The 16,368-nt window shown below is 34.7% G+C and overlaps 1 protein-coding gene across 1 annotated transcript in view; it reads left to right on the forward strand.

Moving 5' to 3' along the window:
- The first annotated feature begins 3,254 nt into the window (after positions 1 to 3,254).
- Positions 3,255 to 16,368, forward strand: part of LOC145772565 (neutrophil collagenase-like) — a 28,976-nt gene continuing 15,862 nt past the window's right edge. The window contains exons 1-7 of the mRNA XM_082584428.1: positions 3,255 to 3,284; positions 7,352 to 7,523; positions 8,185 to 8,320; positions 10,853 to 10,955; positions 12,466 to 12,649; positions 13,903 to 14,061; positions 16,173 to 16,330. Coding sequence (XP_082440554.1) covers positions 3,255 to 3,284; positions 7,352 to 7,523; positions 8,185 to 8,320; positions 10,853 to 10,955; positions 12,466 to 12,649; positions 13,903 to 14,061; positions 16,173 to 16,330 — 942 coding nt within the window. The remainder of the gene's footprint in view (positions 3,285 to 7,351; positions 7,524 to 8,184; positions 8,321 to 10,852; positions 10,956 to 12,465; positions 12,650 to 13,902; positions 14,062 to 16,172; positions 16,331 to 16,368) is intronic.

The raw sequence follows: 16,368 nt of genomic DNA on the forward strand, positions 1-16,368 counted from the left end.
TCTAGTTTTGATGGCTGCCATGTCATCTGATTGTTTTTATCGTTCTGAATAGTTTCAGTTCTTCTAACCTGTAACACTACAGTACCATTGTCTGTAAACTTGTAACAGTAGATAGCTTATTTAGTGAGATTTTGTGCATTTGCAGTTTGTGTATTATTTCGTTGTTTTTCATTGTTATTTCGTTGTTGTTGTTCGTTATTTGTGCACTTGCAGTTTGTATATTATTTCGTTGTTTTGGATATGGACAGCTTTGTCTGATGCAAATAAATATTATTTATAGCAACAGTCACCAACTTACTGCAGTTATTAGGCCAGCGATCGAGTAGTTAAAAGCAACTTTAGCAATACCAACTACCTTTAACCAGGTTGCTTATAGTAAAATTCGTTTTTTTTTGCAATTTTGTTCATCAAAAACTTCATTTTTTCAATTACACAAAAGTGATCTTGAAAGTGATCTTGATCTTCAACATTGTTTTGGTGGTATGATCTTGATCTTTAAGATCCTCAAAACTGGTGACCTTGCCCATCTCTGCTTGTTGGCCTATTTTACGTTCGTTACAACTTCTACTCTTTGGCAGGAATATACTGATGAGACCAGTCTCATGGGTGAAACACGGTGTCTATCGCTGTCACATCTTGCTACAATCGACTGCCGAAAAACATGTAGGCTAGTTGATTGGATGGTCTAAATGGCTAGCGTGGAAGCTACTCCGTTATGGTTGGCGAATCGCAATTATTGCTCTCAAAACTAGTGAGTACTCAACCTTGTGCTGATAGCCAGAAAGAACGCCCCCTTCTTCACCATTTATGTTATGTTGTTTTTTCCGTCGAGTAGGCTACCGGTAGGTACCGGTAGGCTAACTCTGGTCTCTAGATTTTTTACACTACTATAGGCTAAGTGTAACACACATATATAAGAACAAAGTTCACCATGTGGGTTCTAAAACTGCAAAGTTTGGATAATATTTTACAATTATCTAAACTGACCTGTTTGAGATTGGATCTCGGAGATCTTCGCCGACCACATCCTTTAGTGCAGCCATAATTGCTTCTAAGACCTCTGTATCCAGGCATATCTTTTCAAAGCTGCCAACCTGGTTTATGCATTGGGCTATGCCCGTTTTGGTTACCACGGCGTCAGTCTCCTGGCAACATTCATTTTCCATTATTGTTGGCATGATGGCACAATTTCCACACCTACACCATTTCAAATTCTCCATCCGACTGCTGTCGGAGCTGGCACTGTCGGAGCTCGAATCCGAATCACAGTCAGCTCTGTCAAGGCGCTGTCTTTTTGGTTCAAACAAAATCCTTTTCTGATTTCAGACATCTTTAAAGATTACGACTTGTGCAACGCTTCCAGTGTCAATGTATGAAGCTGCCAACTGAGTGAACAACCAACTAGGTCATAAGGCACATAGCGAAATTTTTCAAAAAAGGTAATGCTTAAACACCAAAGAATCACCAAAAAATTTTTATTTTTCATTTGAGGTCCCCTTTAAACATTTTCATTTTGATTGCTCCGGTGACTTCTTTCTTTGCGTTTTTTTTTTTAGATTCGTTGCTGCATTTGCATTGTCAGCTGCTGTGGCCTATCTGCATCTACAAATGTGCATTTAGGTAGAATCGGCCACGGGTAGAAAGCTTAAATCCTACCGCAAAGCTAGAATTCCTACTTAAAAACGATGTAATGAAATTTAATTTAATCAGATAATTACTGTTTGAAATTTACATAATTCTTTTGGGGTTGGTTTCTGGTTTCATTAAGACTTTTTTTTCGGACCAACTAAGGCCCCACGTAGAGCTCCATGGTTTACTCCATTGGATTCAACCCACGCTCCATCAACAAGCAACAGTTTGTTTAACAGTTTGACAGCAATTGGAAAAACACACAAAATATTGATTTAAAAAGGCGACCATCCATGATTAAAAGCTCAATTCTTTTTCATTTTATGTTAGATTTCTAAGGAGAATAGGTGTAACTCATCTGGTAAAAGATGATATTGTACATAGTTTTAACGTCAGTTGGTGTAGATTATTTCTCACAGCATAGAATGAATGAAAAAATTCCAACTTTTCTTACCTCGGAAGCTCTCTTCTATAATCCTCTTTACAGAAAGGAGGATTGAAGTAAGTTTAATGGCACATGGCAATGCCACATGAAATCCTTCTTGTCTGACATTAATTACACTGAAACACTTAGTGTCAAGATTTTCACTGCCAATCGAATTTAGGCTTAGCGACACCTAAAATTAGATCAAAGAGAAAAAAGAAAATGAGAGAAGGAGGCGGAAATGAGGAAGAGGCTTTTGTTCTGTGTTCCCCTGCTCCCAATGGCATTTAAAGTCCCTTTTTCTTTTCTTTTCATTAATTTATCAATATCGATCAATTAAAAATGATGGTGATCAAATTTGTAAGTTTGCTCAAAATTAATGTTGGTTGAGGTAAACAATGAGAAACCTCGAAGGTTTTAATGCAATATCGAGATCGATATCTAAGAGATTTGAGAAAAAAGACGAAGAGACAAAGTTATCTGACAAAAATACTTGATATTGAGAAGCAGTATCCAATTTAGTTAGATGAGGCATGGTGTCTTTAACAATACTTTAAAGTAATGTTTTCTTGAACAATTTTTCAAGCTAAATTTTTAAAAGTTTGAAAAGTAAATTGTTAAGGGCAAGACCGCAATTAAGAAGCAGGAGTCGCAAACTGCAGCATGTTGTGTTGTGTTTCCACAGCAAGTCGAATCTATTTGTAACAAGTTTTTTTTTACTACGTAGAATCGAATATAATAATGCATCTTTATAGAATTATTGTGACATGCAGTAATTCATGAATATTCAACAGCAAGTAATTATTCAAAAATGGTATAGCCTACTGACTAGTTACGGTATTCATTTTTTTAAAAAGCGACAAATATATGTGCAATTTAAAAAATGCTTGGTTTCAATGTTAGTAAAAAACTATCGGAAAACAAAATGAAGAAACAATCCCTTGTACGAAAAAGTTTTATTCATTGTACGTATTTTTTTTCTAGAGCGTTTTATAGATGATTACTTTGTTACAAGAAAAACATTTCATCAAATTATTATCAAATGCTTGCGGAAAACTAATAGCAGATCGTCAAGTTCTAAAGGAGTAATTTCCGAAAAGAAAATATGAGGACAAAAACTTTATTTTTTTATTTTGCTTTCTACATTTTGTCAGTAGCTGCTGTGCCGTTCACTAAACGAAATCTACAGCCGAAAGACCTAATGAAGGGTTGGGGCTTTGAACAAGGAGTGGTGAGTTAATTTTCGTTTAGTAACATCTGTCTTTTTCGCATTGGTTCAAAGTTCACAGAAATGTATGGGCAAATTATACTGACTAAGTTTCAATTGTTCTGAATTGTTTTGGAATAGTTATACTGCTTGTCTATTACAAGCTGAATTTATGACAAGCATTTGAATATTTAACTTTTAAAAATGTTAAATTTTGTGGTTTATTCACACTGACATATTCTTGGGGCGTAGGAAATCTATATTTTGTCTTTCTAATTCAGACATTTCTAAGTCATTTTTTTTACATTCACCTTTAATAAAAGTTTAAATTAATACATTAAAGAATCAAACTTATTACTTATCTACTGCAAGTACAAACTTATCTGTATTATCATTCGGAAAAACAAAACCTGAAACTGATGCTAATAAGTGCTGAGATTTTTTTCGGTAAACAAACAAGTTTACTTTAATATGGTTTCTACATCATGCCGAGAAGCAACAAAAGATTTTTTTATCTTGTGTGTAAAAATATTACTTAATATTCAAGGATGGTGGCAACTAATTTTTTCAAGGATGATGGCAACTAATTTCTTTCATGCAGGGTGAAGGGATGTAAATTTGAGCTGAGTTACTTTTTATTGTTCAATACAAATACGCTTATTGCATCTCAACAATCAACATCAGAATGCAGTGATTAACAAAGCACAGCATCACTGCAGCAAGCAAGATCATGGCAGCACATCATTGCATCAATGTAATATTACTGCAATTTTTTACAATTAATTAAGAGTTCAAAAAATATCCTGCAAGTTGCCTTTCATTGATCATAGTGACATTAAAATGGAAAAAGCATGTTCAGCTCAAAATCTATTGTTTCATGCATTCCAAAATGCACACAGAACGATCGATAGAATTCACTACTATTCAATGAACCATCTTATTTCTTACTAGCGCATAAGTTTCAATAATTTGTGCCCAAAATTATTATTGCTTTTATTTGATATTGACTGTAAAAGCAGATGTGCATAAAAAGATAGCACACTCTCGTGCCGCCCCTTGGGAATTACGTAGGCTTTACCTTCAAAGTATTTTCTAATAGAAATCGACAGATTTATCGAATCCTATTATAAGTTTGATTTATATTTTATTTCACTTTCACTTGTATAGAAAATTAATTTAAGTAAGCGTTTTGAAAACAAATTTTTCTGCGCACAAAACGATTGTGATGCGATGCATGCGTCGTATTGTTTGGTGCAGACTCGTCCTTTGTTGTACCCACCTACCCACCAAAAGACACAAGTGCAGATTCACATTTAAACGTGAAACAAACATTAACAGTTTAGCAATAATTGTACTTTTGTATTTCTTTTTTTTTTTTCATTAAGGTCTGAAAACAAATATTTCAAAAGTGCGTTGGTGAAATGACTCCTATGCTCTCAAATCAATGTTGCATCAAAAAGGTGTCAACCGTGACGACTGGAAGATGTAATCAACCTTTTGTCGCGATAGACATGGCTTCGATACCATGCTGATGGGTTATACCAATGAATCTTTAAAAGTGGTACTGAACTTATTGTTGCTTAGAACTCAGCAAAAGATTGTATGCATTGTAATAACGTACTTGACTACGCCTTTGTAAGGCTGCGCTGATACTATCTGCTTTGTAAAGCGCTTTAATTCATATCTGCGATGCATACATAGCTAAATAAAAGCACATCATCATTGTTATCATTTTAGAGACAAGTGTGAAATTTGCAGACCGCAATTACCAGTCTGGATCAGTGGTTCTTGTTCATGTCCCTTTGAGTCTCCTGCAACTTTTAACTATCTTTGTTGAGGCTTTTAATAGGCCTAGCCCTTCACATGCAGGTCTCCACAAACTTTTAGTGTCGAATGTGGCTCTATGGCAGTAAAAATGTTTGAGAATTTCTAGTCTGAATGAAATCCTTCATTTATTTAATTATTTATTTGTATCAGTCAAGACTCAAAAATGTCCATATTCGAATCACAAAAGAAACAGCACGAAGAAAGTATAAAAATAAGAAGCATACAAACAGCAGCAACTCAAAAGCATTCAAAATGAAATTACGAGCTCATTTTGATCAGACAACCAACCAGTAAAATTTAACGTTATCAAACGATGAATACCCGGTATTGATGTCTTTGAACCATGGCAGCCATCAAGACTAGGTAACAGCATACATAGTATTATTGTAATGAAGACGGTAATTTGACTTACAATGGCAGTCGGACCTCATCAGGGAGGCAACAATAGAGTTTGACGATGATTCGCATCTTCCAACAAAAGAAAAAAACATATTTCCGAAATAATGCATCAAATGTTATAATGTTGCACAAGACTTGATGTGCACGTACGCTATAATGTTTGGGCAAATTGTGTATAATTCTAAATGCGTTATTGAAGGCAACACGCAGGTGATGTCACGTTGATGATAATTTTCCTACAAATGACATGCATATTGCATACATTGGAGTACAATATAAACGAAATAGAACATTTTTAATATCACTGGAGCACTTGTAAAATTTTGATTTTAATTTGTTGGCAGAATAGTAGATTGATCGCACTTGCCGATTTATATCCTTGTCGTCACACATTGCCGTGTCAAGAAAAACACCCTAATATTTGACACTGTCTATGAATTTGATCTCACTTCCATTGAGCCGTACAATTGGATTCAAATTTCAAAATCACAATTTTTCGTCCTACAATGTGTGGTGACGTTTTATGCCCTGGTGTCACCTGAGGAAGCGGTGAAAGATAAGATAATAAGATTTTTGACGAATTTTCGTTTTCGTGTTAGCAGCAGTCGGTAAAATCTGCCAAAGTCTGGGAAATGAGATAAATTAGGCCTGACCTCTTAATAGCTATTCACTAATTTAAAAAATTAAAATATTTGCAATACATATTAATTGTAAAGAGACGATTTAAAGCAGTTGTTCATATGTTATTTTTGCTACTTCCTGTTGTTGCAAACACTTGTGATTTTTAAATTCAGTATGGTTCAGTATGATTTTTACATTCAGTATGTATATATGACAAGCTAGCTGATGTCTTCTGATTAAAGTAAAATCCCATTCAACGTATTTAAGTATTACAGTTTCATATCATTACCAGGGCAAGTAAAGTCAATAAAGTTAAAGTTTTTTCACTGCCTTATTACTGCATAGTTTTAAGCAAGAGTTTTGCAAACAAGGAATACATTTCAAAATCTTAATTTGAAAGGTCAATAAATAGTCATCTTTTATCGTTTGGTCAATTTTTCAATTTTAGGTCAATAAAGTCAATTTCATGTAATTGACACGCCCAGTCCATATGTTTGAGGAAAAAAAAAGAGAAAAATTGATACTTTTACAAATTATTGTTCATCAATCTCAATTCGTGCTTCGTTTAGCATCTTAACATTAAAAACACTGCAAAACAATGACATTTCTAGAATAATGAACATTGAAAGACCAGAAAATTAATTAAGCACTGGCTCGACACTGCTCATGAGCATGTGTCGCTGTGTCTTTGGCAAGACACTGAAAGGCGTGCCGTGAATTGCGCAGTGGCGCCTCTTTGACAATAGCTCTTGATTTCTTTCGTGATTATGAACAGTAAGCTGCTCCAGGGAGAAATGACTATCGCCCTTCCTAGGGTTATGGCCTGCTGAACTTAACATTATGTCACATTTCAACTCTTGTTCTTGGTGAACGTGGTGTTCATTGTGGAATTAGTTGCCTGCTTATATAGCCTTCAGATAAGCCTAATACATTCTGTTGAAGATTTTAATATTTTGTCGTTGATCTAAATTTCTTTTTTGTTGATTTAGCCATATTTGTTTAAATATTAAATACAAGAAACAATGCTTCATTCAGCCAAATTTTTGTTAGGTCTATAAAGTCAATTTTATTTAATTTTAAGGTTATTTTTTTGGATTTTTAGGTCAATAAAAAATTGCCCTAGTCATTACTTATAAAGTGTCTGTGTATTTCTATCCTTCATCATGCACCACAAGCGTGGCAAGTTATATTTTATAATGAATTCTAAACAAAAAGAAATGCTTAATTACAGTATTTCGTGACAGGTATTTTTGGAAAAATATGGCTACTTGTCATCGGAAAAGACTAGATCTAGCCAAGATATACGGCATGCCACCAAAAAATTCCAAAAACTTTATGGATTGCAAATGACAGGAGAGTTGGACAATAAGACGCTTAATCTGATGAAGACCCCCAGATGTGGACTGTCTGATTCAGGTGTGACAATCAACTTAAATTGAAAAACAAGTGACCATCACCCTTTGCATTGCGAATTTAACAACCTATGGCCACCACATAACAAATGTAAGATTTGTATGCTGAGTATGACCTGTCGCTTAGATATTGCATGTATATCACAAAATTATCGACATGTAATTGCGATAAGGAGCCTTGCTTAGCGAGTTTTATCAAAATGGATGAAACAAGCTTTAAACCAGATGCAAGGATGACTTGTCATGAACTGGTTCTGTTCGAAACAAACTTTTTTTTGTGGAAACGAAATTGTTAAGACGTAAGCTTACTTCGAAATGGAACGTGATCAAAATAAATGATTTTGCCTTAATACAGAAACAAATATGTTCTAAATATTTAATTCTATATGATACAGAAAATGATACAGAAATATGATACGGAAAATGATACAGAATATGATACAAAAACTTCCAAAAGAAACAATTGATTGACCTGACAAAGTCTAAAGCGACCCTTGCACACAAGCAGCACAGCACAGTCAAGGCAAACTATTACTATATAGGCTACATGTAGGTTATAGGACTCATATTTCGTCAGTGTAAACTGCAAGTATTTGCAACAATTTTGCATCTATAGGCCTACGTCATTTATAAATTGTTACATTCCGTTATCATAAATTTTACAGATAACTTTCAAAAACCTCGAAAACCTTTCGTTGCCAAGCGGAAAATAATATCTAAAAACACACTGGATATTAATTTAAAGAGAACAAAGAGATATGCGTACATGGGTCGATGGCCAAGCACCAACATAACATATGGGTGAGTCATACTGCTGGAATATTTTATTGATGTTTTGATTGAAATATATTTTCGAACGGCGTATGCGCCTTGATGTCCGATATTCATTGCACTTCGATCTTTGTAAACAGTTTCGTGACAAATTTGTATTGTGAATTGTTACCCAGCTAGCAAAATCCGTTATATTGATTCAACGTCTGCAGACGTTGAATCAATGTAAAAAGAACGGATTATGCTAGCTGGGTATTTCATCCAAGCTTTAAATAGTATTTTGACACTGTTTTATTTGTCTAAACCAAAATATAAACAGGACAAAAATTAGGATGCTTACGAGTTTTGACTGAAAAATAACGCAAAGCTAAAAATCGCCTAACCTTTATAAAAACACTAAACAAAATCCAACCCAAACCAACCACAATAGTAGGATACCCCTTTTGGGCTATTCCTAGCTTCAAACCAGAGATTTCTATACACCCCTGATTAAAACATACCAGTATTCAATGATAAAAATGGCAAATGAAAAAAAGTTTTTAAGATTTCTATTCGACCCTCTCGTATTCCAAGTCTATTGCAGATCGCAGGTAAAGCAATACATTTTTCGTTTTGACTCCCACTCAAAAATATGTAGTTACGTTTTTGTATACTCACTTTGACCAGTAATGAGTCCATGGGGAGGGGCACTTGACCAAGTGCCCCAAAAAATCAAGAAAAAACATGTATTTTTCCCTATTTGTAAAATTTTCACGCATCGCTCAATTTTTCTTCTACGTAGATCCACTATTAACTTTGACCTCCTGTTAATGTTAATAACTTATTCAATTTAATAAATTCTCTTTTTTTCCGTGGTGCATATTTTTAAATTGTATTATCTAATCTAATTTTGGATACCTGCATGACTTTCAAACTGTCTGATCAAATCCAATAACTGGCAAGTCAGCAAGGACAATTGCCATTTCCGTCTGTTTGTCAATTATTTTAGCAATACATCTAACCGTGGTTTTCAATCTTTTTTCGTTGCCACATTTTTTAAAAAGTTTGTTGGACATGCGACGCACCCAATGAAAAGTTTGTTGGACTTGCGACGCACCCAATGAAAAGTTTGTTGGACTTGCGACGCACCCAATGATAGGAGTTTCATTAATTTCATTTATTTGTTTGTGTCTTCAGTCATTTGTCTCTCGGCGAAGTGAACTCGAACTGTGCTGTGTAATTGTTAAACAATATACAACAAATTGCTGCACTTTTGCAATAATTAGCTCGAATTCACATGCCACACTTGTTCGAATACACATGTTCGGTAATTATATCCATAAGAATTTTGTTACCGGAATTGAATTAAGATACGAACAGAATCTTTTGTGCGACGCGATGACGCCCTTGGAAAATTGAAACGACGCGCCCGGACGTCGCGACTAACAGTTTGAGAACTTCTGACGTAGTAAATCGGTTGTCCGTTGAAGCTCATCGTCATTAGCAGTCGCAGTTGTAAGCGAGAATCCAAAATGTTGTAAAGATAGTACAGTAGTCTATCTCTGACAATACTTTAGCACAGTGCTTTTCAACCTTCAACACAATGGCCTTGGCTACGCCTTTTTTATTCTCAAAATTTTCATCCGCACAAACCAAAAAAGTTAGTTTGCAGCTATTCATTTTCCTTATTTGTGGAATAACAATGGAAGGATTTATTCAACAAAGTTTTTACTTGATTGATTTTTTAATCGACACTTTTAATCGACGTTTGAATTCATGTCTGATTTAATTCACTCGCTACTGCTCTTACGCACTTTAAAACAGGGGCAACAAAGTTTATTTTGTTAACAGCAATAGAGAAAATTGTTATGCATTGAAAAAATTAGTATTTTTTTAATTAACTATCCAAGTAAGCTATCTTAATGACTCTTTTGCTGCTAAACACTTTTGAAAATTTCAGATCAGTTAGGCACAACTGCTTGCTCCAAGGCCTCCCGCATTAAGTCACTATTACATCAAGAGTCTAATTTAGAAAACAATGCTTTTTTTCTGGTTTTGATATCAACCAGTGCAATGAGCCCTTTTTCAGCCAAGTCAGCAGTGGGATTTTGCATAACATTAAGTTCTTATATTGCCAGGTCTTTTTGAACTGTATCAAGAGTTTCCACTCAAATTCAACGTGTTTTTTATGATTAAAAACATCATTGATCACTGGGACCAAAACTCGCAAACGTGTTGCAAAATAGTCACACGTTCTTTTTTCGTGTTAATTTGAACAAGTACCACACTTTTAAATTATGAGCTATTATAGGCTTAAGTTGAAAATCTTTATCAAGTTTAATGTGCAAAAAAAAATATTTTGTTTTAAACCAAACCATTTGTTACTTACACTTGAAAAAAAATCAAGATGTTTGTAAAGTTTACTAAACTTTTAGGGTTTTTTAATTTGTATGAATTTCAATCACATGAAAAATATTGGAAGCCTACACTTGTAATTAATTTTAAATTAATTAATTTTGGAATGCCTAGCTGTCTATCAAATTAAAATCGACCAGAAGATTGTACAGGCAATTTTGTTTACAGATTTAACTCATACGCGGACGGACTGACAATGGCAGAGCAACGGAAGGCAATTTCTCATGCGCTGCATGTTTGGAGCCAAGGAACTCCTCTTTGTTTTATCCAGGTAAGGACACTAGAGAGTAGTTGTCATAAAAATCAAAAGCTTTCAGCATCATTTTATGATTGATCAAATCTTTAAGCATCTTCAAGAGCTTAATTCTGGCAGTTTTGCATATTTGTAGAAGCTTTGAACCACTGACGCAGGCCCGGTCACCGAGATTGACAGAGTGAAGATTCCGATTGTTGAAGTGTTGTTGCTGGGGAATAATATAGGCAACAACACTTCAACTTCCCTTTGTGCTCTTTTTTCTTTTGCTTCACGTTGAGCTTTTTTTCTTCAGCTTTTGCTTCACGTTAAGCTCGATCTTCTCTTCCGCCTCTTATTCACATTGAGTATTTTTCTTTTCAGTTTCTAGTTGCTCTCTTTTCTCTTTAGCCTCTAATTCAGCTTTCGTTATTTCACAAGCAGCTCTTCTATCTTCTCTTTGGTCAGCTTCTCGTAGAGCTTTTTGGTCCATTTTCTTCTATCACAAACTGGGATTTCTCATCGCCATACAGGTCCATTTGTTCAGGCATGCTCTGTAAATTTTCAGTCATCTGTTTTGACAATATTCTTCATTTTCACTACTTGTTATTGATTTTTCCTTGTTTTTCTTTATCGGTTTCTGGACGAGCCCCCAGAATGTCACAATTCTTTCTAAGTCTTACACGTAAAAATGCTATGGAAAGATTGATGACGTAGTTTATTGGGATATCAAATCTTAAACAGTTGAATAGTTCTACTTGTTAGATGATAGATGAAAACTCTTGAACTGACTAATGATTCACCACTTCCAGCACACAAAAAAATCAAATTCTCAGCAGCAAACGTCTTCGTCGATTTAAAAATAAATATACACTACTACTGTACTTGTAACAGCTACTTTACAACTGGCAATAACTTCCTTTTTACAATCTATTCAATATCGGCTAGAAATCTACAGTACAATCGTCTTTAATATACTTTTCATTACAACTTCTAATCGCCATAACATACAACTCTAATAATAATATTTTAATCAAATCACACGGCTATTTATAACAGGTTTGCTTGGACCAGAAGCTTCCAGAGACTAGGGTAATATTACATCATAAGAATTCAGTCTTTTGGACAACAAATCAAAGAAGTTTTCATACTCTCATGTACACAAAATTTTCTAGAAGCAAATTTCACAAAAAAAAGATTGCTCAACAAAAGGTTTCTATAAGTCACTATTAGACGAACCACCACAACAGTACAGTATTGCACAATAAAATAGTTCACCTATTATTAGTTCACCTATTATAGAACGCATACGGCTACGCATATTGATCGTTGCAGACAGAGTGAAGTTTCCGATTGTTGAACTCTTGTTTGTTTGTGAATTATTTCTTATATTTCACCCACCAGCAGGTGCCGCTGTATGGAGAGCTGTCCTTAAAATGCGTTGCTCAAGCGCACACCTCGAGAGTCGAACCAGATGTGCCGTACCGGCATCAGCTCAGCACATTTAACTTTGTTTTCGTTATTTAATCGTTTTTTCCATTTTGTGCAGACGAAGAGACAGCTACATGACGTGGACATCATGATATCTTTTAAACGTGGTTTCCATAACGACGGTTATCCATTTGATGGGCCTGGCCACACTTTGGCTCATGCTTTCTTTCCTGGACAAGGGGATAGAAGCGGTGACGTCCATTTTGACGCTGACGAATCGTGGACGTATGGATCTTCTGAAGGTCAGTGATTTCTTCTTGAAGTTGAACCACAGAAGCTAATAAGGAGAAACTAGTATGATTTTAGTTTAAAAGATTCAGAGAATAAAATTTCAATGACATCTTGGATCAGTGACGTCGTAATAAGAAAAAAAATTAGAGGGGCAAAAGCAACTGTTAGGTGGGCAAATAATTTAATGTTTGAAATAAACAGTTTGTTTAAAAATATAGCTACTAAATAGCCAAATATTTATGAACCTATTATAGGCTACTATTAATAGTTTTAAAAACCGTTTTAAATATATTATTAATATCATAGTATTAAGAAAACAAATCAATAGCTTTTTTTCCCTAAAGTCTGAACCTTAATTCATTTGTCCAGGCAAACACTCACAATAGTATTTCAATAAAATTTAAAATTTAATTTATGTCGTGGAACCGGTTTTCGTTCATTAGAACTCTTCAGCACAACTGGATCGAAACAAAATTACTTGAAACAAAAATTAGCCTACAAAATTAATAGATGTCACTGTCAGCATAACTGTATCAAAACGAACGAAAATTTACATACGGTATTAATTAGATAAAATGTTCATGTCTTCCATGTTCTTTTCTTTTTTTCTTTTCCTTTTCTTCATTTTTTAGCAAAAACGCAACTTTCGAATACTATAATTTGACCTAGCTTGATTAAGTAAAGGCAAACAGTTGAAAATTCAAATAAAATTTACTAATCAGGAGGATAACAGAAATGCTTTGTCGGTGAAAGCTAGAACAAACGCTTCTATTACATCATCATGCAAAACTAGCATACGCAAAAAGTTAAGCATTCAATGCGGCAGAAATAGGTGACAAGGGAATGGAAAAACTAAAAAAACCGTATCATAGTATTAAAAGCATTTTTTTTCTGAAGGATTAGGATAAAATGTTTGGGGGTGATTGCTCTGTCACGTCCCCTCTTGGCCCCACCCCTCTTTTGGCTATATTTTGCTTTAAATTAGTTGTAAAGCAGAAGAAAAGTCTATACCCGCACTGTTCAACGTGGGGCATGTGCCCATACAAAAGTAAGCCTAGCGAAAGTCTATCATTTGTCTCTCCACTTTAGCTTGCATGCAACGGAGCCTTGATCACTTATCAAAAACATGTAGGCCATCAACAATGTATTCAAAATTTAATTACAGTATATTAAATTATCAAACTTTCATTAATAAGACTTACGTTCCTTTTTCCAAATTAACCCAGTGGCCTGTTTAACCTAAACAAACTTTTTGCTTTTGCAGGTACCAGTTTGTTTATGGTTGCTGTCCACGAATTTGGTCACGCCTTGGGCTTGGGACACAGTCCCAGTCCTGGTTCAGTGATGCTTCCGTTTTACCAAGGCCATATGAAGAATGTGGTTCTGGGGGAAGATGACAGAATGGCTGTACAACATTTATATGGTAAGAACTTTTACATTTGTTATTTTTTCTATTTGTGTCTTTAAGTTTTGCTTATTTTTGAATACGCAAAGTATCAACGATAATGTTATCATGTCTTTGTACCATTGCTTCGTGTTTTCATTGGAGAATAATAAATGTACAATGTGCACTTCTACCGTAGCCTACCGGTATAGGTTAACTTTTTAATGGTTTTCTTAGCAGACAGCTGCTTCTAACAACAATGTTCTATTTTAAAAAATGATGCTTTTGGTCTGCTTGGTGTGCAAGTTGAAATTGTCGGGCTGATAAATAAAGTGAATTCTGACTGACTGTTGTGTAACCAATGTAACCTAAGTGATAGCCTACTGACAGCTCTAAATTCTAAAACAGACAACCGTTAGCAAAAAAAAAAATTCTCTAAAGGCTTGACTAATAGGCTATACAACAATTTGAGACGTCTTTTATTTGTTACTAGCTATTACTATACTTACCCTTTTTACCAATTCCTGTTATTCATAGATCATGGCTCATCAGTGTAATATGTAGAATGTAGATATTGATGAAGGAGTTTTAATTACAATTTAAAACAAGATCAGGCGACAAAAAATCAATAAACAGCTTATTTCGTCGTTGTAATAAGATGTTCCTTAAAATTAAAATCATTAAAATATTGCTGTGAGGTTGGCGCGGTTCTTTTGACTATTTGCTTTTTTCAGATTAATGATTCGATTTTGACAGGTCTGACAAAAAGTTGCCGCCTATTGTTTTAAAAGTCGATGCGTCGTTAGGATTAAAAGATTTGTTTAATTACAACGGTTGCAAAGGTAACTTAATTGCTCCAAGAATTTCTTATAAAATATTCAAGCTTTCTGCTGCATCCAAAGAAATGTTACTATGATTAAATTACGTTCGAAAGAGATTTTGTCAAACAGATAAGCTTGAAGTTTGTTGTTTCAAAATGGCCGCTTTACGCCATAGTTTAATTCAGTGCTTCTTAAACAGGTGAATGCTGGTTCACCCCTTGGTGAATAAAATTTTTGCAGGGGTGAACCAACCAAAAGGGGCAAATAAGGGTGAACCGTCAGAAATCGATAATAGCTTGCGAGCGGGGCGGATATTTCGGGTGTTCAACCTGCTCAGTGAACAGGTGAAAATTTCCAAAAAACAAAATCAATTCTAAGCTTTTCATTTAGGTAAATCGACTACTGAACTGTTGTTTTTTTTGCTTATGGTAATAGTGAAGTTGGCTTGCACTGAGTGTATAGGCTAAGTACCAAAATTTGGTGACTGTGTTTTGTGTTTTTTTAGCTTTATATCTCTGGAATAGACAAATTGTAGATTTGCAATGGTAAAACTTAGCTTGAGTTGATCTTAACAAAAATCGAAACAACCTAAGTCATTTTGTGCTGTTATATATAGACGAGATAGTTTTATCATATCATGAAGACAAGGGTGAATGAAATCTGAAGATATATGCTAGGGGTGAAGAAAACTAAAAATTTTTAAGAAGCACTGGTTTAATTGAATCATTTAATAATAGCATGAAGAGTTTTATATATTAATACACAATTAAACATAGAGGAAGAAAGTGGAAAGAATGCATGATACTAAATACAGTATATCGTAATCGTACAATGGCACTGATAATGCACGTTGCTTCCGAGACTTTTGCTATACTGCCTGTTTAATTTGTGCAATTAGTATCAAACTAGGCCATAGCAGAGAATATTTAAAAGACATAATTTCGATACAAACAGAAAAATGTGAAAACGGAAAGTTTGTTATCAACACAAGATAATGATATTGTGTCGCTCAGCTTGCGATCAAAGTGCCAGAAAAATCATGGTTTTCCCTGCGACTTTTCTGTCAATCAATATCATGAATTAAAGCAAGAGTTCGATAGAAAGTTTGCACTTTAAATTGTAGTTGCTTTCTCACATTACCTATAGCGATATAAGATGAACAAGCTAGCCTCGTAGGCAGTAAGGTTGGTTACCTCATTCTACAGAAGGCTGTATCTTGTTTTCACCACTCGCTTGTTATTTTAAGTAACCCAACGCAGAATTTCTGTCTCTTCCAACATAATCAATAATTCGACATCGCTTATCAAGAGTCATCCACGTTTATTGCAGGTGGAGAGATAGAAAGCCACGAGCTTGATTCTCCAGATGAACCTGCAATATTTGCTGGGCCAACTTTAATCGCTGACAGCAAAGACTCTGAATTTGATGTGTGTGCCATCAGCTTTGACGCTGTTGCAAACATTCGAAAAGAAGTGTACTTTTTTAAAGTAAGCATTGTTTTTCATGATAATTTACCACCAATGCC

The sequence above is a fragment of the Aplidium turbinatum genome, chromosome 6, assembly GCF_918807975.1.
Source record: "Aplidium turbinatum chromosome 6, kaAplTurb1.1, whole genome shotgun sequence".
Classification (NCBI taxonomy): domain Eukaryota; kingdom Metazoa; phylum Chordata; class Ascidiacea; order Aplousobranchia; family Polyclinidae; genus Aplidium; species Aplidium turbinatum.